Source organism: Acanthochromis polyacanthus, chromosome 24 (genome assembly GCF_021347895.1).
Source record: "Acanthochromis polyacanthus isolate Apoly-LR-REF ecotype Palm Island chromosome 24, KAUST_Apoly_ChrSc, whole genome shotgun sequence".
Lineage (NCBI taxonomy): Eukaryota > Metazoa > Chordata > Actinopteri > Pomacentridae > Acanthochromis > Acanthochromis polyacanthus.
This window is the reverse complement of record NC_067136.1, coordinates 6,101,938-6,124,465: the sequence shown is the minus strand read 5'-3', so window position 1 is coordinate 6,124,465 and position 22,528 is coordinate 6,101,938. Positions and strand designations below refer to the sequence as shown.

General features: G+C 36.2%; 1 protein-coding gene and 1 long non-coding RNA gene across 2 annotated transcripts in view; both read right to left on the bottom strand.

Annotated features, from left to right (window-relative positions):
• Positions 1–431: 431 nt before the first annotated feature.
• On the bottom strand, positions 432–1,413 carry LOC127532586 (uncharacterized). The gene is made up of 3 exons (XR_007940093.1): positions 850–1,413; positions 567–634; positions 432–496 (listed from the first exon to the last, which is right to left on the bottom strand). It is a non-coding gene; the product is annotated as an uncharacterized LOC127532586 (long non-coding RNA).
• A 5,969-nt stretch (positions 1,414–7,382) lies between these two features.
• LOC110945788 (tetratricopeptide repeat protein 39B-like) overlaps positions 7,383–22,528 on the bottom strand; it is a 32,771-nt gene continuing 17,625 nt past the window's right edge. The window contains exons 7-19 of the mRNA XM_051944484.1: positions 20,521–20,585; positions 20,311–20,416; positions 19,924–19,989; positions 17,252–17,360; positions 17,100–17,167; positions 16,930–16,989; positions 16,184–16,345; positions 16,022–16,113; positions 14,683–14,803; positions 14,493–14,604; positions 12,637–12,754; positions 12,290–12,406; positions 7,383–10,901 (exon numbers count right to left, since the gene is read on the bottom strand). Coding sequence (XP_051800444.1) covers positions 10,805–10,901; positions 12,290–12,406; positions 12,637–12,754; positions 14,493–14,604; positions 14,683–14,803; positions 16,022–16,113; positions 16,184–16,345; positions 16,930–16,989; positions 17,100–17,167; positions 17,252–17,360; positions 19,924–19,989; positions 20,311–20,416; positions 20,521–20,585 — 1,293 coding nt within the window. The 3' untranslated portion in view covers positions 7,383–10,804. The remainder of the gene's footprint in view (positions 10,902–12,289; positions 12,407–12,636; positions 12,755–14,492; positions 14,605–14,682; positions 14,804–16,021; positions 16,114–16,183; positions 16,346–16,929; positions 16,990–17,099; positions 17,168–17,251; positions 17,361–19,923; positions 19,990–20,310; positions 20,417–20,520; positions 20,586–22,528) is intronic.

Genomic DNA, 22,528 nt, shown 5'->3' with positions numbered 1-22,528 from the left:
TTCAATGGGTTGTAGTGGACTGCCAGTGTTCGGCTTAACCTTCTATTATCTTGGGGTAATTTGACCATTCCCGTGTGTCAAAAACTGATAGTTACTTTATTTTTTGCTTAATCATTTCATGACTTTCCTAATTTCGATGGGGACTATCGTTAAGCACAATTATCATGATATTATTTTAATTTGGCTGAAACACCTTTTGCACGCATCGGGTTTCCTCTGGTAATTTTGACCCAAGCTGTTTTTGGTGTGTAAATTGTCTGTGTGTGACTAACCCACGCTGCAGGTGCAGAGTTGAATACTTTTGACAGTTGATCTAACAAGCGGTGGCAAAAAGCTATTCCCAGACAAGCTTTGATTCTTATCTCATGGTGGTGGGCTATGGAAAGCTTACTTGTGAAGTTCTGCAAATGAGGAAGCCCAATGTAAGGCTTGGAGTCCGTTGAAGCAGCGCTGCCATGGAGGACAGAACACCAAGTCACACAATTCACGAGTAAACCTGAAGAATAAAACAGACACAATCAACAAATAAACAAGCAAACAAGCTCAGCCAATCAGAGAGCACTCACCTGTTTTCCAGACACTCTGGAGGGCCGAGAAACTCGTCCGTCTTTACAGCGAAACTTTGAGCTGAAAACTGGAGGAGAAATAAATTTCAGCAGAATGCAGTTCAGAAGAATTAGAACAGATTCAGATCTAAAAACATAAAAACTCTCATCAGTGACAGTTCATTAAGGAACACTCATACATGACGGTGGTATAAAACTGCATATTCCCTTCATTTACACACCTAAAGCTGCAGAGAAAGAATTTAAATGTGTAAATAAACGAATTAAACAGGAGATAACTCACCAGGACGGACAGCAACAGCAACAGGAGAGAAACTGAAACCATCCTGACAAACATCATCCGCCTGCTTTAGTCCAAAGTAAAACAAAATAAACTAATATTCTCCTTCTGTTGTTGTCGAACAGACTCCAGTGGTCACAATGACGTCCTCCATCAATCATTATCTGCTCCGTGTTGACAGACTCCCAACAGTAAACATGACAGACCAATCAGCAAACACAAGAAAACACCAATTTTTAAACTCTAAGCTTAGTAAAGTAGCTGTTTAAAGCTGTGGATCCTAGAAAAGCTGCTTCTTAGCTCGTATTCTGCTCATTATGATCAATATTCAGATGTCACAGGAAAAGATTTGCAGTTTACTTTGATGTCATAAAACACTCTTGTTTAGGTTTGCTAACATGTTTATAGATTAAACATATCGGTTTGGAACCATCTAACATTTAGAAAATTAGTTTCACTTGGGGTTTTTTTTAATTTAAAGATTAGCTGTAGTTTCTGTTTCACGGCTGAGCTTGTGGTTTTATTTATTGGGTGAAATGAATTAGGGGGTTAGCTAACATTTTAGTTTGACAGCTCAAATAAATCTGGGGTTAGCAAACGCTTTTCATAAATAGATAAAACAAATTTAGGGTAGCTAACTTTTTTATTCAATGGTTTAAACAAATTTGGGTTAGCTAACATTTTTATTAAATAGCTAAGACAAATTTGGCTTAGCTAACATTTTTGTTTCGTAGTGAAATCAAATTTGGGGTTAGCAAATTATTCTGTTTAATAGCTAAAATAAATTTGGGAGTTAGCTAACATTTCTGTTTTGCCACATAAAGCAAATTTGGGGTTAGCTAATGCTTCTGTTTCATAGCTAAAACAAATTTTGTTTTTATAGACCCTTTAATGACCCACGTCACAAATGACGTCACAGCTTTAGCTGGAGGCAAAAGAGGAAGCCCGCGGCCGTGACCGAAAGGCGAAAGACTGAAGGACTAGGCTCTATCAACTTTTCTAAAATGTCGTCCTGCTGTGTTTTTGGATGCCAGAATAGGAGGAATGACATTGGCGAACGCAAATTAAAGTTTTATAGGATTCCACCGAACACTCGTGCTCAGAGGGAACGAAGACAGTTGTGGTTAAATGCACTGAGGCGAAAAGACTGGACAGAGACGATCAGCTGCAGTCAATTCCAGCCATTTTCAGTACAAAAAATTGCTAATATTCTATTTTTAAATAAAAAAATATGACGAGAAATACAGGGCATATTGGACGCGCATCGCGAGGTGCATTTCCTTGAAAACGACCTATTCGTGGATTATATACCGACTTCAGGACATGTTTTGGACAAAATAGTTTACTGGCTTGTGTCGTCTGGATGTCCAAGGTTGGATTATGGCCGTTTTTTGTGGAATATTTTCATCTGTGTGTAATAATGAACCCGGAAATGTGAGTCGCGCTGTGTGCGTTGAAGCCGTGTATAGAGAACGGATGGATGAATATTTGTTTTTGTCGGACAAATGTGTTTATATCACCCGCTGTGGTAATCGCATCTGAAAGTGGTTTATACCGGCGGATTCATGAGAATCTAAGCTTTCCATCAGTGTATAGTGTTTGTATAATCGCGTTTGCAGCCTTCGGACATTCTTTAAATTCCTATGCAAATTAGTAAGTGTACCGCCGGCGGTACACTGAAGTTTAACGGGTTAAAAATGCTCGAGTTTGCAGCGCAAACTCCCAGCGCAAACTATATACTCCCAGTCCCGCTTGACTTCTCGCTCCGCTTTTGCCTCCAGCATAAGCCCCCCACAAAAAACGTCACAATGTTTGTAAACAAATAAAGGGTCTATTATATAAAACAAATCTTGGGTTAGCTACTGTTTCTCTTTAGTGGCCGACTTACGCTATGCTGAACACATAATTGCTCGAGTTAGCAGCAAGTTCAGGTGTTCAGACGTAAACAAACAGTTTTATTTTGGGCATTTTTACACTTAAACATGAAATGTATTTGACCTCAACAGTCTGATGTTTACAAAGTTTCATTCCCAGCTCCCATTGGCTAATAAAGTTTGAATTAGCTCGCTAGTTTTACCAATTAAATCAAATTTTGGGCAATAAATGGCAAGAGTGCTAAAGTAGCCACACCTGTGCCTGACAGCAGCTGGGGCTGATGGGAAATGTAGTTCTGAGAGTGTTTTACATTGTTTTTTAAATGACAGTTTTGATTAACAACAAAAAATATTGTTTAGTTGCTTCATAAAAACCACCAATTGGACCAGATTTTAGTGAACAAACACAAATATTTACAAGTTAATGTTCGTCTGACTGTTTCTAGAAAGTTTCCAAACCTCAAAGCTGCCAAAATGAGTCACTGGTTTATCTGTAATATTGGTCCAAATGTTCCCAAAGGTTGAACTAAAAATCAACACTGAACCCAGAACAATGAGGCAAAGAAAGACCAAATTAACTTATTTCAGTTCAGATTTATTGAGTTCTCAGGTTTGAACAGAGACTTCGTGCTGATAGATCAAAATATCAACAATTAATCCAAACCAAACACAACCTTTCACACAAGTAAATCCGTTTCTGCGGTTTTTATTCAAATCAGAAGCTTGAGAAAATGAAGCGTACAGACTTTTATTCACAACGCTCCTGATTGATGGAGTCATTTGTCTCTTATTGGCCAAGCCAGTCTTTTTTCTAACATTAATTATCAGATTAGAGGCTAGCGGGGATAGAGAGGACTTTTAATGCCACAAACACACCAGAAGCATCAATAATTCACATTTTTAAAGACTCTCTCCAATAGTTTCATGTTTGTGAACAATTTTACCTTTGGCAACAAATGTTGTGACAAAATGTAAATATTTTGTGGAAAATCTCCGGTTTAAACTGCAGACTTATGGAACAAGCTGAGACTATCCCACATCCAGAGGACATCTGGTGCGTTTCTGGTGAGAATCTACGCATTTACAGGGAAGGAATAAGCTTTCCTGGAGTGTGTAAAGGCAACTAGCAAAAAAGATTATGGCTTTTGAAATATATTGCACACACTTCACTCAATAATTCTGGACAACCCACATATATTGGAGCTGTAATTTACATCTAATAACAGAATACACACACAGGATGCCTTCATTGTGAAAATACATTAATTAGACATCTTATTTTAATTGTGTTCATCAAAAATGCTGGATAAACATTCGGTTTAGCTACGATTTTGTTCAGGTTAGCTAAAAGTTTAGCTTAGATGGCTAACAGTTTACTTTGATGTCATAAAGTATTCTTGTTTAGGTTTTCTAATACATTTATATATTAAACATTTTGGTTTGGAACCATCTACATTTAGAAAACTACTTCACTATCTTTTAAAAAATTTTAAAAGGCTAACTAAAGTTTCTGTTTCCCTGCTGAGCTTGTTCGGTAGGACATATTTGGAGCTAGCTAACATTTCTGTGAGATAAAACAAATTAGAGGTTAGCTAATGTTTCTGTTAAATAGCTAAAAAAATTCTGTGGATAGCCAAAATTTTTGTTAAATAGCTAAAACAAATTGGGAAAGGCTAACATTTCTGTTTAATAGTTAAAACAAATTTGGGGTTAGCTATTGTTTTTGGTAAAAACCTTAAACAAATTTGGAGTTAGCTAATGCTTCGGTTTGATTGATAAAAGAAATCTGGGGTTAGCTAACATTATTGTTTGATCGTCAAAATAAAGTTGGGTGGGCTAACGTTTTGGTTAAATAGCTAACACAAATTTTGGGTTAGCTAACATTTTATTTTGACATATAAAACCAAATTAGGTTTAACTAACATTTGTGTTTGTTAGCTAAAGCAAATTTGGGGTTTGCTAATGTTTTCTTTATACATAAAACAGATTTGGAGTTAGCTATGTTTTTTGTTAAATAGCCAAAACACATCTTGCCAACTATCAGTTTCAGATAAGCTAAATGTTCAGGTTAGCTAGCCTAAACAACAGAATCTGCAATTTAATGGTAGCCAACAAAACTGTTTGGTTTGGATTTTATTCTTTTCAGGTACTCGTAACATTAAAGTTAACAGGTTTTCTAGGCAACTCTATTTTTTCAATTAGCTTTTTTTTCTATTTAGTGCTTCCTCCTCTGAATCCTTTCTTATGTTTTTGCTATTTTTTCATTTTTTGTAGAAGTTACAAAGTCCTCTGATGTCTGGAGATGCTCATGTGATTCCTGTTTCCAGATATTTACAGAAACTGGATCGATGAGAAAAAGACAATCATCTTTTCAGTTGACCTTAAAAAGAAACGATGCTCGAGAACACTCAACATTTCACACAACACGGTCTATGATTTGGTTTTCTGTCAAGTTAAACACAAAAACAGTCCTTATCTTGTCTTTTCCTTGGCGAGGACTGTCATCGGGAGGAAAAAGCATTTTCTGGGCGAAAAGGTGAAGCACCTTTTCTATTATTACTATTGCAACAGACTGAAAGCCTTGATTATTGGTTTTAAAATCAATAAATTACACTCATACTGTATCTAAACACAACCTCTTTTGTGCTCTGAAAGAAAAACGAGAAAGAGAACTAAAAGGAGGGACATAAATGTGGCAACAGTTATCAAACAAGGAAAGAAAAATCACTGAGAATGAAGAATCTTCTTCTGTTTTCATTTTATTGCACCATGTGGATCTCCACCGCTAACCGTAAGCCGATCATTTGGGTTCAACAATAAATCTTCCACACACCGAACAGCAAAGTCTCATTAAAGAAAAGAAAAAGTTTAGACATATGCAGAGAAACACGTGATGCAGAAATGTATTCTACAGTTTTAACACACAGAAACACTGACAGAAGCAACGGATGAAACGAACAAACCAAAGTCTTCTGTGAAGGAAGTTGTGACGGTTTATGAATGGAGACGGAAGCCAGAAATGGAGGAAACGTGTTGCGTTTGACTTTTAATTATCATCACAGAAACAGAAACGCTTTATTATCAGGAACATTTACCTGTATTAGAGTTCATTTTATGCTTTTGTGTGCAGTTTCGTGCAGTGAAAAAGAAAAAAGGCAGTCATTTCTGATTTCCAACTTGACAGATATTTTAATGCCGACGTACAAAAGCGCAGTGATTCAGAAAATTCTTTAAAAATTGCTTTAAAAATTAGCCTTGAATGTCGAACATCAAAAGATACAAACTGGAGCCTCTAGCATGCTAAAATGTTAGCATCAATGCTTAATGCTCACGCTAAAATGCAAACTTGTAGCACAATCTATGACAGTTGAATATAGTAGCATGCTACCTTGTTATGTGATAGCTAACAAGTTAACACTGTAGCAAGAGCTAGGAGTGCATTGCTAAAATAGTATATAGCATTGTTAAGCAATTTTTAATGTATATTGGATAATTTAATAGTTAAATAATAATTATAACAATTGCTACAGCTTCTTTCCAGACTTTTAACAACGATAGCTGGTAAAAAACTTCTTCGAGCAGCATGTTAACATTTTAAGCAAGAGCTTTTAGCTCCAAAATAGTATATAGCATAGGTGAAACAATTTTATAGTGCTGGTAAATTAATGACTTTGTGTATTTGTTCCAGAACTTTGAAACAAACATTAGCTAGCTAAAATGTTAGCTTGTGCAAACTTCTATTTTTTGCTAGCTAAAGCCTCCACTGTCATGTCAACATGTAGGCATTAACACCCCGTGTGGCACTATAATGCTAACTTTTTAGGTCAATTTTATGACAGAAAATCAATATATTAACATAATACCTTGTAATGTGATGACAGTTAGCATGCTAATGTTGTAGCAAGAGCTTTTAGCAAGTTCAAAATAGCATTTAGAATTGGTTAAACAATTTTATAGCACTGGTAAATAATTCTTTTGTGCATAGAGGGTCATTTAATAGTTAAAAAATCATTTTAACAATCACTAATTCTTCTTTCCAGATCTGACTGTATCAACATAAGCTGGTGAAAACTTCTTCAACCAACATGCTAGCATTGTAGCAAGAGCTTTTAGTATATAGCATGGGTGAAACAATTTTTTTGTGCATTGTTCCAGAACTTTGAAACAAACATTAGCTAGCTAAAACTTTTGCTTTTAGCAAGCTAAAGCCTCCACTATCAGGTCAGTATGTTAGCATAACACCAGTATGGAGCTATAATGCTAACTTTTTCAGCAATGTTATGACACAAAACCAATATATTAGTGTGCTACCTTTTAAATTATTTTGTTCCAGAACTTTGATACAAATGCTAGCAAACTAAAATCTTTGCTAGCAATCTCCTAGCATTAGCAGTTGGTCAAATATTGTGTGTTTACCAAGAAAAGTCTGTTTGTATTTTTTAGAAATAGTGGATGCCATTTTTTTCCCTTAATTGCGTAACGTCTAAGAAAAACTATCCTTACTAATGGACGCCTCATTTCACAATGCCTTATGCATCTCTTATGTTACGGTCATGTCCGTTAGCTCGCTAAATTGTTAGCCTCAAAGGCTTCGAGACGGTTATATTGATGTCCATAAGATGCGTACCAAGTGTTTTGACTTCAAGAACTGCCCTATAGAAACTCTTTAAAGGTAATTTATTATGATTATTATTTATTATTATTAATTTCATTATCAACACAACTCCTAAACACAGACGACTCTGGTTGTTTTTGTACATTTTTTACCAATGAAGTAATTCATTTGGTGTGTTAAGTTGTTCTGAGGTAAAGTTTCAAATCACACAAAGACATGAAGAAAACTTACATCCAAAGACGTGCAGGCACAAAATACACAATGAAATAAAAACATCCAGCAATAGACAAACACACATGTATAATTTGGTCGTTTTTTCTGTCATTACATTCAATATAGGGAGAAGTACTGTTGTGACTTTATTCAAGTACATCCTTCAACCTGGTGCAAGCAAAGATGTCGTTAAGGTGATTGTAAAAGTAGAACTAAATAATTTAATTCATTGGTTCGCTGTTTTAGGAGTTAAATATGGAGTAAAACCACATTTTGGCAGTAAATTTTCCTGCCTTTTCCTTGGAGTGTTTGTCAAAGCTACCTAATATAAAACCGGTCCATCTTTCGTTGTGTTAACATTTATATATATATATATATATATATATATATATATATATATATATATGTTATATATCATAGTAAATAATATCAAACTACTGAAAAGCAAAAGGGTCATGATACATGATCTTTAGAGGTTGTGCTTCTTTTTCCTCAGGACATTTATAGACACTAAAACTGCTCTTCATTGTTGATCTACATAATAGAGTAAAACACAATAGAACAAAAGAATCAAGCAGCTCAAGCTACACAACAGTAATGCCAGGACGGACGTGAAGCCTTCGGTCGCTTCCATAATTTACTCAACAAACGAGGACAGTTTTAGGAGTTTCTCAGAGGCCAAAGCTGCTTCGGTTTGATGAAATCACCTCTCTGAGCTGATAAAACCACATTCCTTCAAAGCAGGCGTAGAATACAAACAGATAAGAAAAGAATGTGTCAATATAATGCCACTGTTACATAATTTAAAGCTCCTTGTTAGCTACCATCTAAGTCTTTGTCATGGTGAAAAGAAAAGTCATGTCTTGGAAAAGACCGATTATATTCTCTTCAGTCCTGACCCAACCTGCAGTTCCCCTGATTTTGGTTCATCCACACCACAATTTGCTTCTGCTGTGAGGAATCTGGGTGTAATTTTTGGCGAGGGACTTAACTTTACGAAGCAGATCAGTTCAGTTGTAAGGGCGAGCTTTTTCCAACTAAGGCTCCTGAGCAGAGTTAAGCCATTCCTGTCCCAGGCAGATTTGGAAAAGGCTGCTCACGCTTTTATCAGCTCAGGGCTTGATTATTTTAATGCCCTTCACGCTGGACTTAATCACTCACTCCTCCATAAACTTCACTTGGTTCAAAACGCAACAGCACGTCTCATCTCCAACTCCTCAAAATACTCTCACATCACTCCGGTCCTTCAAGTGCTCCACTGGCTCCTGGTGCGCTTTCGAGTCCAGTACAAGGTCCTGTTGTTCGTGTTTATGGCCATAAACGGGCGTGCCCCCCCCACATCTCAGAGCTGTTGGCAATTTACCAACCTGCCAAGATACTACGCTCGTCTAGCAAACCTCCTTGGTTGTCCCCAGGGCAAGATATAGAAAGTATGGTGACCGCTCTTTTGCCGTTCTTGGCCCTAAGCTTTGGAACTCTCTTCCATCGCACTTACGGTCCATTTCTGAATTAAATGTTTTTAAATGTCGTCTGAAAACACACCTGTTCCGTGTAGCGTGTGACGCTTAGCTCTTTCTAGAACTGTGTGTTTCTTAAAATGCTTTTACTTATTTATTTTATTTTACTCTGTTAAGCGCCTTGTGCTCCTTTTGGCTGTTGGAAGGCGCTTTATAAATAAAATTTGATTGATTGATTGATTGATTGATTGGTGCCCATTGCTAGCTAAACTCCTACAAAAGGCTTTGTCATGGTGTCCCTTTACTAGTTAAACTCCCTTATTAGTATTTTTCATGGTGCTCATTGCTAGCTAAACTCCCACATTGGTCTTTGTCATGGTGTCCACTAGAGTTAGCGCTTAGCTCATCACATACAGTAGCTTCCCAACGAGTGTTAAGCCGTCAAACCAGTGGGAAGACTGCTTTAAATGTGTTCACTGGCCTAGTTTAGTGTTGAACAGTCAATCAGTCTATGGTTGCCATAAACAGCCTTTCTGTCAATAAAGTTATTACTTGTAGTTTTTCCAGATTTCTGGCAAACAGTCAGAGCTAAATCTGCTGCACATTTTCAGCACAAGTCATATTTTTGTATGCAAATGAGGTTTGTGTGAAACTTGTGGCTAATTTTGGTCTGTTGATTTTCAATTGTGCTTTGTAGTTGTTGGTTTGTTAAGTGTATTTTGGGGAGTTTTTCTATGAGGATCGGCGTCTAGGGATTTAAAAGCGATCTGTCCATGTGGTAGCTGCACCTTTAGCCTTCAGAGGGCGCAGCGCTAGCAGCAAGAATGTTGACGGAGCAGAAGTCTTTGCTGTAAATTAGCCACAACTTTGTCTGGAATCTGAAAGAAAGCCTTCGAATTCTACAGCAGCGACATTTAAAAAGGTGTTTTCAACCTCCAGAGCTACTGTGCGTCTGAGAAACATCAGAGTTAAACCTGCAGGACGCTAAACGTAGAAACTCACAGACCGACACGATGACCGAGAATCGACAGCACAAATCCTTTCCTATTGCTGCGAAATGTGCGTTTTCAGCCGTTTTAATCTGTGCATATGGCGGCAGCATGTGCGAGCCCGGAATGAGTGTGTTGTGTTTGTTTAAGCCACGGTCGGTGAGAGAGAAGGCTGCGATGCTTCATTTAGAAATCAAGAAAAAGGCAAAATAAAGAAGGTTTAAAGCATAGGTTTGAATTTCTAGACATCATGTTTCCCTGCTGCTTCATCCTGCACCCTGAAATCTGTCAGTATTTACGATTCTTTCCCACACATGTACACAAACCGTTAAGATGACTTTAGTGTAAGGCCATGATTTGTTAGCTTTTCACAATAAAGGTTTGATTTTAGGGCCCGTTCACACAGAAAAGACCCATTTGTTCCCAGAAGGTTCATCAGTATCGTGATCTGCAGAAACTGTCGGATTATTCATGCAGTTTTGTGTCAAAAATGTGCAGAAAGTGATTGTGTGCGTCCCTGAGTGAACGAGCCCTTCACAATAAAACGCCTCGTGTGTTTACGTCTTGAACCAAAAACCTGGTGCTGGCTGAACCGTGGCTCTGCGTCTGTCGGTGAAACCTCGGTTCGGTCAGCAGACGTCGATGGGAGGCCTGTCTGAGGAGTGCAAGTTAATCTGGAATCTCATTGACTTGGCTGAAGAAAATAAATAAAGTTTAAAAAAACAAACAAACAAAAGTTTGGAGAGAAAAGCAGGCGGACGGGCGATCTGGACACCGCCGACACACCTGAGCTCCTTCATGGTCTCCGGGTTACGGCGTCCCGACAGGTGAACCTTTGAGGCTGTTGAGCGCCGCGTGGATCCTGAAGTGCAGCCGAGACTCCATGGAGTAGTCCTTATAGTTGGTCCTGAGGCAGAACAAAACCAGTCAGAGTCAACAGAACCAACAGCAAACCCTCCAGTGAAGGCCTCACAACAAACCAGGAAACATTCCTGACGCGGTTCGGATCATAAAGCACGTCTGGAATTTCAGTTGTTTCACAACAACCTGTTCAGGCGTTCTTATCTGGTTCGCAGGGTTTCATTCTGGATATTTATTTGTATACCGACATAGAAATGTTATGTCGAGCAGACACTGATGTCACTAAGGCTTTAAGGAGCTGTATGAACACATGTGAAGGTGTTTTATGATATTTAAAGATGCAAAGAGATCAAACAGGTGTTTAAAGCTGAATAAAGATGTATAAAAGTTTATTCTGTTGATGATGTATGATACAATAAGAATCTATAGAGCGGTATAGGCTAAATATGCAGCATGGGTACATATGTCTATGAAAGGTATATAAAGAGGTATATTATTGTATATGAAACTGCTGAGGCATTTTTAAAGACACATGAAAGTATACAGAGACGTAGAAATGCGTTCCAAGGTATATACAGGTGTATAAATGTGTATAAAGGTAGGCTATATCTACAGAGGTGTCAGGAAGTGCATGCAGGTATACAGAGGTGTATGAACATGGATTAATGTATTTTATGGCATACAAAGGTGTAAAAGAGGTCTAAGAGGTGTATAAACCAGAATAAAGTTGTATAAAAGTTTATTCTGATGATGTAAAAAGGTGTGTACAGGTATAAAAATGTTCATAAAGGTGTCTAAAGGTATATAAATGTGCATAAAGATGTATAAAGGTAAAGAAAGGTGTATAAAGGTGTACAAATGTACATGAAGGTGTATGAGGTCTATGAATGTATATAATGGTATATGATGATATACAAAGGTGTATAATGTGTAAAAATGTTTATAAAAGTGTATAAATATATATAAAGGTGTATGAAGGTATAAAAACTCATATAAAATGTATAAAGGTACATAAAGGCGTATAAAGGTATATGTAGATGTATAAATATGTATAAAGGTATATAAAGGTATAGACAAGTGTATTAAGGTATATAAAGGTGCATAAAGATAAATGAAGGTGTATAAAGTTGTATAAATGTGTATGAGGTTTATGAAGGTATATAAATGTATATGATGATACATGAAGGCGCATAAAGGTGTATACAAGTACATAAAGGTGTATGAGGTCTGTGAAGGTATATAATTATATACGATGATATACAAAAGTGTATAAATGTGTAAAAAAATTTATAAAAGTGTATAAATATATAGAAAGGTGTATGAAGGTATATAAATGTGTATAAATGTGTAAAAATGTTTATAAGGGTATATAAAGGAGTATAAATGCTTGTATTATGACGAGGAACATTTTAAAGTCCACAGTTTTCAACCTACTTGGCGTTTTCGATGTAGGCGGTGGCCTTGGAGAAATCTCCCTGTTGTTTATAGAGCAGCCCCAGTTCATAGAGAGTGAAAGGAATCAGGTAGTGATCGTACCGGATACGACTCTCACTGCAGGGAAACACAACATGACACAAGATAACACACTAAAACACCAGATAGAGCCCTAAAACATCAGATAATCCAACACAACACACTACAACACAGAGCCAAGATAACCACTGACTCTGTACACAATAAAACATGATAACATCTCAGTACTAAGTGGACAAACCAGCCTGTCTCTGTGTGTTGGTGTGTGTTATAATGTGTATTGCTGTGTGTTGTTGTGTTAGCGTTACCTGGACAGGACCTGTGTGAAGCAGAGCTCGGCCTGCAGTAACCTCCCCAGATGTTTCAGACAGAGACCCTTCAACATCTGGACCAGACAGCTGCTGTCTGGATGGAACTCTGACGGGTCTGCAGGAGACAAAGACACCGACATGTATTAGAACATGGAAGTGGGAACATAATCCAGCTTATTTCATAGATTTACCACACATCAGGTTGGATTACTGAACATCTGAAAACAGGATTCTCAACACGAACGGTTCACAAACACGGAGACGTTTCACTTTAGTGAATAGAATCTGTAGATGAGACATTTATTATCAACAGTTATGGAAAATGTTGGAGGTATTTCCAAGTGGACATTATTAACAGCTTTGACCTGCTTTTGTTGTTTGTTTGTTGCATAAATCACGTTTTATTTCTGTGATTTTAGTAGATTTGACCAATAATTTAACACATCTAAGCTTTAATATAAGTGTATTTTTTCTTTAGAAAACGTCACATATTTAAAAATCACTGATATATTTGCTGATTTAAATAGTTAGATTTTACAGTCACATGCTGTAAAAAACAGACTTATGATGTTTTTACATTTTTGCTAACACAAATGAGTATTTATAAGCACAGTTTATCCTTAAATGTTTTCATGGAGAAACATTTTTTGAAACAGGCTTCTGTTTTGTATTTGTGGAAAATATGTAGAAAATTTAAAAAATCTGACTAGTTTGTCACTGAGCACATTTAGAAAACTTAGGACAGAAGGGAAAAAGAAGGAAGTTATTAGAATATTTTCTGTTTTTGATAGTAAAGGCTACTATAGTTTCTATTCTGGTTTATTTAACAGATTTATTGCAGGTCTGATGATTGAACATCTGCAAACAGGATTCATCATCTGAAAAATGTTGACTTTCATTAGATATTTGAAATTTATGAAGACATTTTTTGAGCTTTAAATAAGGACAATACCGGGCTGAGGGTGTGATTGTTTTCTTGAAAATCAGGATATTTATCAAAGCTTTATTAAAAATGAGGACAGAGGAGAAATTACAGAAATGTGTAAAAGGGGGATATTATTTTTTATTTTTAATTCTTTGGAAAAGACAAACATTTCCGAAATGAAGCGTTTTTTTGAGTGACTTTAGGAGAAATTTTAGGTGGGAAAAAATATGCGATGACGAAAAAGCTGTTTTTGAAAGAAGTCAGAAAATAATTGGAAAATTACAGAAAAGTGTAAAATTGGGTTAAAAAATTAGTGAAATCTGAATAAATCAGCACACTTAGAATTAATATTTTTTAATTAACCCTACTATAGTCAAACAGTAACTAAAATATTTTTGGATCAGTGAGGATGTTAAATAATATTCGGACATTTTTGGAAAAATCACGACTTTTTTGAAATAAGGAAATGTTTTGAAAGCTGGAAAACGTGAGGACAAACTTGTCAAATATTTGTAAAAAAAAAAACAAAACAGAGACATCGTGAAAAATTAAGGAAAATAAGGAAATCATTTTAACTGGGCTATTTCCAAAAATCCTTTTAGGTTGAGGCTACTTTAGGAGAAAAATAATATTTTTGAGGATGTGAAATAAAACTCGGAAAATTTTAGAAAATCATAATTTTTTGCTAAATGTTCCAAAGCCTGAACACTTCAGGGAAAAAAACTAGAATATCTGTAAAATCTGTGGTTTGCCCTAGGTCATTTTTCTTTTAAAAATGCAGAATAATTTTGGTAAAAAAACAGTTGTTTAGTGAAAGAGAGGACCGAAGGCGGAGCCCTGAGGAACTCCACCTCATTCTCTAGCTTTAGCATTAGCACTAAACAGTGTTAGCATTAACACTCCTAGCTCGACACTATGTTTAGCTTACTGGGGTCATTGCGAATCTGCTCCTCGGCCTTTTCTATGGTAACCAGCAGCGCCTCGGTGCAGTCGGCTCGTTTCCCGACTATGGTGAAGAGGTTCCAGACGTACATCATCTCCTACGGAGGGAATGAAACGATGGTAAACACCTTCAAACCAGCGATGATTGGAGCATTAGCCAGGGTAAAGTTCAGTACCAGAGCAGGGATGACCAGCAGGACGGGGTTAGCAGCTTTGTAGCGTCTTGACTTCCTCACAGCAAACTTCTCCATTGGGATGGATTTTCCTGCCAGACGCTGTTTCAGACCTTCAACCTGCCTGAAGAACAAAAACACCGACAAAGGAGTTTACAGATGACCAGCAGAGGGTGATGAGGGAGTTTAATGAAGGAGCACTGTGACAGAGACTAAACATGTTAACCATTAATTTAGTATTAATTTACATTTTGAAAATTAAAGACTGGTTAAAAAACTATAAATGCTGTTGGCATCACTAATCTGTATTTCTATAAATTATTATTTTTGTTTAAACAATGTGTGACTGTAAAGTTTTACTGTATTCGCATCAGCTAAAATTATCGCTAAAGCTGATATTATTTTTACAGTTTTGCACATTTTTGTAGATTTTTGGAATGATATTTTGAATCATTTTTACAGTTTTTTATAGCATAGCTGTAGCAATAGTACTAATCAATATTTGCAAAATGTAGGTTTTTGATGTGAATTTTATTTACAATTTTGTTTTGGTTTTTTTTATTTCAAATGTGATTTTTTTCTGAGGTATTTACAGATATATAAAGGTATATGTAGATATGTGGAGACACACAGATGTATATAAAGGTATATAAACAAGCACAAAGGTATGTAAAGGTGTATAACATGTCTAAAAGTCTATACAATATATAAAGATGTATAAAGGTATATAACGGTTTATAAAGGTGTATGAAGGTATTTAAAGGTATATAAAAGCACATAAAGGTATATAACAGTGTATAAAGGTGTATAAAGGTGTATAAATACAAATCAGTTAAAGATATCATCATAGTTTGCTGCTGTTTTCACAGTTTTGGACTTTTCAATAGTTATTTTTAATGTATTTTTTCTGGTATCCTTGCTGCCAGATTTCTATAGTTTTTTATAGTGTAGTTGTAGTGAGAAGTACCACAGAAACATCAGTAATATTTAGTTGCTTTGATTTAAATCCAGTAAATAAAACATAGGTTTTGGTGTAAACATTGTTCACAATTTAGTTTTTTTAGGGTTAACATGTAAATTATTGCTTGTTTTCTGGCATTTTACAAGATATTATCTGTAATTTAATGTGTTTTACTATTATTAACTTAAATTCGTAAAAAATACAATAAAATCAAAAAAGGAATTTTTAATTTTTTTTAGTTTATTTCATTGTCTGACTATTTATTTCCTGAGAATATCTCGTATATTTTCATGCATTTTGTGTAAATGTGTTAATTTTTCAGGGCTTCAGATGACGATAATGATGTTAGTTAGATTAGTAGATCAGTTTTAAAGCTGGAACCTGAAAAGCTCCACCACGTCTTCTCCCGTCTTCTTCGCCTCGTCCTCTGACATCATGCTCAAGATGGCCGCCTTCTGGTAAACGTAGATCGCCTGCACAGGAAGCGGTTTAGTTTAGCGGGGCGTCGTGTTTTCAGACATTAGCAGCGTCTGTTTAGCTGACCTTGGACCAGCGGCTCTCTCTGCACAGCAGGTCGGCGTAGTGGAACGCCTGCTTCCAGTCCTGCTGGTACGAATGAGTCCACATCAGCTCCCAGTAACACAGATGGTGGATCTGCTTCCACTCCTGCTGGCTGCTGATGCACTCTTCATAGCGAGCCCGGGCCTGGACAGCAAAATATACACATTATTATCTCATTAATCATCCACTGATTACTATGTTATTATACCACTAATAAAATTATTATACCACTAATACATCGATTACTACATTATTATTATAACTACACACAGTCTGTATACACTGTGTAAATAAAAATGATCTATATCTGTATATCCTGTACATAAGCTCCAGAAATGCACCATTTCCACTGATCACTTTAAACTAAGTTAGTTTATGTTGCTATGTTATGTCATGTTATGTTATGTTATGTTATGTTATGTTAATTTTTCTTATTACGTAATGTTAAAATTATGTTAGTATTTTTAATATTTTTTGTTGTTGCATAATTTATGTTTATTATTAAATTTTCTATTTGTCTGGCACAAGAGGGTACTGTAAAATACCGGAGTCAAATTCCTTGTACGTGCTCACATACTTGGCAAATAAAAGTGATTCTGATTCTGATTCTGATTCTACCATACAAACACTGATTACTACATTATAATACCACCATATACCATCTCTGATGTTCTAAATAAATAAATAGCGAGGTTAAACTTGTTTTGTGTGAATCTAAAAGTCCAAACCTTCTCAAAGTTTCCTTTCAGAGCAGTGATTCGAGCCGAGTAGAACAGGATTATGGAGCCCTGAAAGACAGAACACACTCTCAGACAAAGTGCTTAAATTACTGCTTTGTGTGCTTTTTTCTGAACCATAATCTATATCTGTGCTGCTGTGGTGTTTGTGTTTTCCATACTTTGGGGTATTTGTGTTTGTATGGTTCCAGCAGAGCTTCGGCCTCCACCACGTTTCCTTCTCCGGTTCCTGATCACAGAAAACAGCAAAGTTCAGCGTCCTGGATCTCCTGATGAAGCTGATGAAGTAAATGAAGCTGATAAAGTTCCCTACCAAGGACCAGAGAAACATAGGTGTGGTAGAAGAGCAGCGTCAGAACGCAAAGGATGGACTTCAAACTGTGGCTGGAAGCTCCGTCGTTGAGCTGAGCCAAACCGAAGCCCTGCAGACAGAGAAAGTTCAGACAACAAACCACTTTAAAGTCTGTTTCAGGTTAGTTCTCTGGACTCTAAGGACTGAGAATGTCTCCAAAATGACGCAAAACAGGTCCAACAAGACAAAAGCTTCTCACAAATGACTCAAAACATGTCGAGCAAGACAAAACGTCTTCAAAATGATCCAAAACATTTCCAATGAGACAAAAGCGTCTCAAAAATCACCTAAAATTTGCCCAATATGACAAAACATCTAAAAAATGACCCAAAACATGTCCAACGAGACAAAAATATGTTCAAAATGACCTGAAATTGGTCAAAACCTGACAAAAATGTCTCCAAAATGACCCAAAATTTACCCAAAATCACAAAAATGGTCCAACATTAAGTAAAATTTGTCAGACTTGACTTCACTTAAAGGACCTAAAACATGTCCTGCAACACAAAAACATTTGTCCAATATTTCAAAAAGTTTTTAAGAATGACTTAAAATGCATCCAACTTGATAAAAACTTTGCCCAAAATAATAAAAATTCGTCCAGCATGACAAAAAATGTCCAAGAAGCTTCAAAGTTTGTCCAGAAACACAAAAACTCCTCGAGAATGACTCAAAATTTGACCAGTGTTTCAAAAATGTGTTAGACGTGCCTCAAAATTGGTCATAACCTGACAAAAACTGGTCCAAAATTACTAAAAACTAGTCCAACATGAAACCAATTTGCCCATTATGACTGAAAACATATTAACTAAGAAAAAACAGTGTCCAAAGTGACTCAAAAGGCATCCAAAGTGATGAAAACTTCACTTACAGGACCCAAAACGTGTCCAACAAGACAAAAACTTCACTAAAACGAAACAAAATGAGCCCAACGGTGCAAAACTTTGTCCAAAATGATTTAAAATTTGTCCGAGACAAAAATGTGCTTAAAATGACTCGATATTTGCCCAGTGTTTGAACAAATGTGTTGAAAACATGAGTTAAACTCAAAATGGTTCCAACTTGGTACAAACTTTCCTAAGATCAATAAAACTCGTCCTATGTCGCGAAAAATTGTCCAAAATGCAGAAAAATTTGTCAAACTTGATGAAAATTTAAATGACTCCAAATATGTCCAGGGAGACAAAAACTTGTTTAAAATGAAGCAAAATTTGTCCAACGTTACGAGACCTTGTCAAAACAAGACATGGTCATCAATGTCCTCCGCCACATGTGATGTCTATGAGTCTATATCCAAGATAGTGATCAAGGGCCATAACTCTGTTAAATATTATCGCACAGGTCTCATTTTCGAACTTGATCAAGGTGTCCATGGTGTGAAGCTACACACTAAATTTCGTAATCCTAGCTGTAATAGTTTCTGAGAAAAGCTGTCCCCTTCATGTTGGACGGATGGACGGACGGACGGACGGACGGACGCACGGACGGACGGACGGACGCACGGACGGACGGACGGACGGAGGCCAAACCTATATCCCCCTTTTCCACTTCGTGGAGGCGGGGGATAATAATTCAGAATTTGTCCAGCAAGACAAAAACTCTCCCAGACTGGCTCAAAATGTGTCCAATGTGATAAAAACTTGTTTAAAATGAGTCAAAACTTGTCCAGTGTTTTAAAAGCGTGTTAAAATGATTTAGAATTGGTCAAAACTCGACAAAAACTGTGTCCAAAATAATAATGATGTGTTGTAACTTGGTAAAACATCGCCCAAAATAATTAACCCAAATCACGCCTAACAAGACAACAACATGGACAAAATTTGTCTAATGTTTCAACAATTTATACAAAATGACTCAAAATTGGTCAAAAGTAAAAAAAAACATTGTTTGAAATAAGTCAAAATGTGTCCAATTTGACAAAAACGAGTCCAAAATCATTCACAATTTGTCTAACAATAAAAATTTGTCGAATGTGACAAATCATTTCCAGAGCAACTCAAAGTTTGTCCAAAGTTATGCCAAAAGGACCAAAACATGCCCCAAAAGCCAAAAATCAGTGAAATGTGACAGTTTTCCTAAATGAAGAAAAATTGGTCCAAACTGGTAAAAACTTTTCTGAAACAACTCAAACTTTGTCCAACATATCAGAAACGTATTCAACATGTAGAAAAATGTGACAATTGCATGCCCAAAATGACCCAAAACTTCACCATAATGACTAAAATAAGTCAAATGTGATAAATAAATTAAAAAAAACTTCTCCACAATGACTCAAAACTACAAACTTTTTGTCACATGACTGTTAGAACTGAGTCAGTCTTGGCTTCACAGTTTCCCAAAGAAGAGCAGAATGTTTAGTTTTTTACAGAATCTGCTTCCAGTAAATGGCCCATTTTTGAATCGTTTTAAATGAATAAAATGATTTTAACAACATATCATAATTTTAAGCTGAGATTCGGTTAATTGTCTGACGGCACATCAGAAATGATGTGTTCACAGACCGTCAGAAAGTTGAAAACCTGCTCTGAGTTCATTTTTTTAATAAATGGAGTCATTTGGAGAAAAGAAAACATGTTTATAAATTCACTAACAGGTTTGAAGTTTCAGGGATTAAAGGTGTTCATTGTACTGACCCTGTTTCCTGAGAATCCGATAAACTCCAAGAGCCTCAGAATCCTCTGAGGGAGCAGAGACAACATCTGGAAGACACAACAACCACTTTAGAGCAAAACATTGATCAAATAGAGTCCCACTGAAGCAATAATGTACTGTCTTTTATTCTGGAACTGTGTAAGTTTATGTCCCTGATTCGCCAGTACGCTGATGATACACTCCTATTCCTATCAGATCAGACAAACAGACACTCGTCTTCTCCACCACCACGGCTTTAAATGTTCATCATTTTCTGTGAACCTGAAGCTGAAACAACATCTGGAACTCAGACGCAGTGTGACTGAACATCTGCAGCAGCTAAACTCCTCCCGTCCGGGACTCCAGGGGCCACAAATCAAACGTCTCACCAGGTTGAAGGAGCCGATCCCCATCTTGACTCCACACTCAAAGTGCTTGAACGAATCAGGCTGGCCGGCCAGGTCCTGGGTGACGTTCAGCACATTCTGACAGTCCCTATTGGATGACATGAAGTGTGACATCACAACCAGGAAGTAACAGTCATCTTCTTTGGAACTGTTTCGACTGAAAGCGGTTTGAACATTAAATCGATGACTCACTTGTAGATCTGGTAGCTGGTTCGAATCTTGATGCCTCCTTTGATGAAACTGATCATGCTCTCATCCTGGAAAACCGAAAAGAAGAAGAAGAAGAAGAAGAAGAAGAAGTCATCGTTAGTATCTTCCAACAAGCTCTGAGCGCCTTCTGTAACAATGCAGGTCTTAAATTATACAAAAAAACATTGATTTTGACGGTAGTCCCCTCTCTAGGTATCTATGTTGACGATGAATGGCTCATTTTTTGTGTTTTTCTGCAGGAAAACGGTTCAGTTATCGAGCTGACAGCAGCTGGACTGAAAACAAGATGTCAGGATTGAAAATGGACATCACTTTTTTCATGTAGCGTCTCATTTGTTGGGATTTGATCCAAATGTACTCAAAATGTTACCCTAAATTTAGAAAAATCTGCTCAATAAAATGCTATTTTATGTACCTTTTTATCCACTATTGTCTCATAATTGACCCGAAATCACCAAAAAATGTCAAAAATGTCTCCCAATTTCTCAAAAATGATGTTTTTCCAGCCAGTACTGTTATGAAAATATTGTTTATTTACAGTATTTATAATAAAAGTCAATAAACGTCAGGATGTAAACATGACGGATGCTAATTCATGTTTACCTACCAACAGAAACAACAAAACCGCCACGTGTGTCGGGATATTTCATGTTTTATCGGCTTAATGTATATAAAGTATTGCAGGATACTACACTCCTGTGTACTGCAGTACTTTACATATGTCATGTATTTAACGTACGACAGTCTAAACACTCGCAGTGTTCAGCCTGTTTCTGTTAGTTCCTCCTCTTAGCTATTTTATAATTGATATGTTTTACTTTGTGCTTCAACTTTTAGTTTTTTGACATGTTAACAAACAGTTAAACAACCAGAAACAGTAAATGATCAGACAGGTAGGTAGAATGTAAACACACATATAAAAAAGATAAACAGACAGGTAAACATGTAAACAGATGAACATAAAGGTAAACAGGTGAAGATAAGGGTAAACATATAAACAGGTAAGCAGACAGGTAAACATGCAAACAGACAGGTAAACATGTAAACAGATGAAGATAAAGGTAAACATCTAGACAGGTAAACATAAAGGTAAACATGTAAACAGGTAAACATAAAGGTAAACATGTAAACAGATGAACATAAAGGTAAACATGTAAACAGGTGAACATAAAGGTAAACATGTAAACAGGTAAACATAAAGGTAAACATGTAAACAGGTGAACATAAAGGTAAACATGTAAACAGGTAAACATAAAGGTAAACATGTAAACAGATGAACATAAAGGTAAACAGGTAAACAGGTGAAGATAAAGGTAAACATGTAAACAGGTAAACATAAAGGTAAACATGTAAACAGATGAACATAAAGGTAAACATGCAAACAGGTAAACATAAAGGTAAACATGTAAACCGATAAACATAAAGGTAAACATGCAAACAGGTGAACATAAAGGTAAACATGTAAACAGGTAAACATAAAGGTAAACATGTAAACAGGTGAACATAAAGGTAAACATGTAGACAGGTAAATATAAAGATAAACATGTAAACAGGTGAAGATAAAGGTAAACATGTAAACAGGTAAATATAAAGGTAAACAGGTAGAGAGGTAAACAAAAAGGTAAACATGTAAACAGGTGAAGATAAAGGTAAACATGTAAACAGGTGAACATAAAGGTAAACATGTAAACAGATGAACATAAAGGTAAACATGTAAACAGGTAAACATAAAGGTAAACATGTAAACAGGTGAACATAAAGGTAAACATGTAAACAGGTAAACATAAAGGTAAACATGCAAACAGGTAAACATAAAGGTAAACATGTAAACAGGTGAACATAAAGGTAAACATGTAAACAGGTAAATATAAAGGTAAACATGTAAACAGATGAACATAAAGGTAAACATGTAAACAGATAAACATAAAGGTAAACATGTAAACAGATGAACATAAAGGTAAACATGTAAACAGATAAACATAAAGGTAAA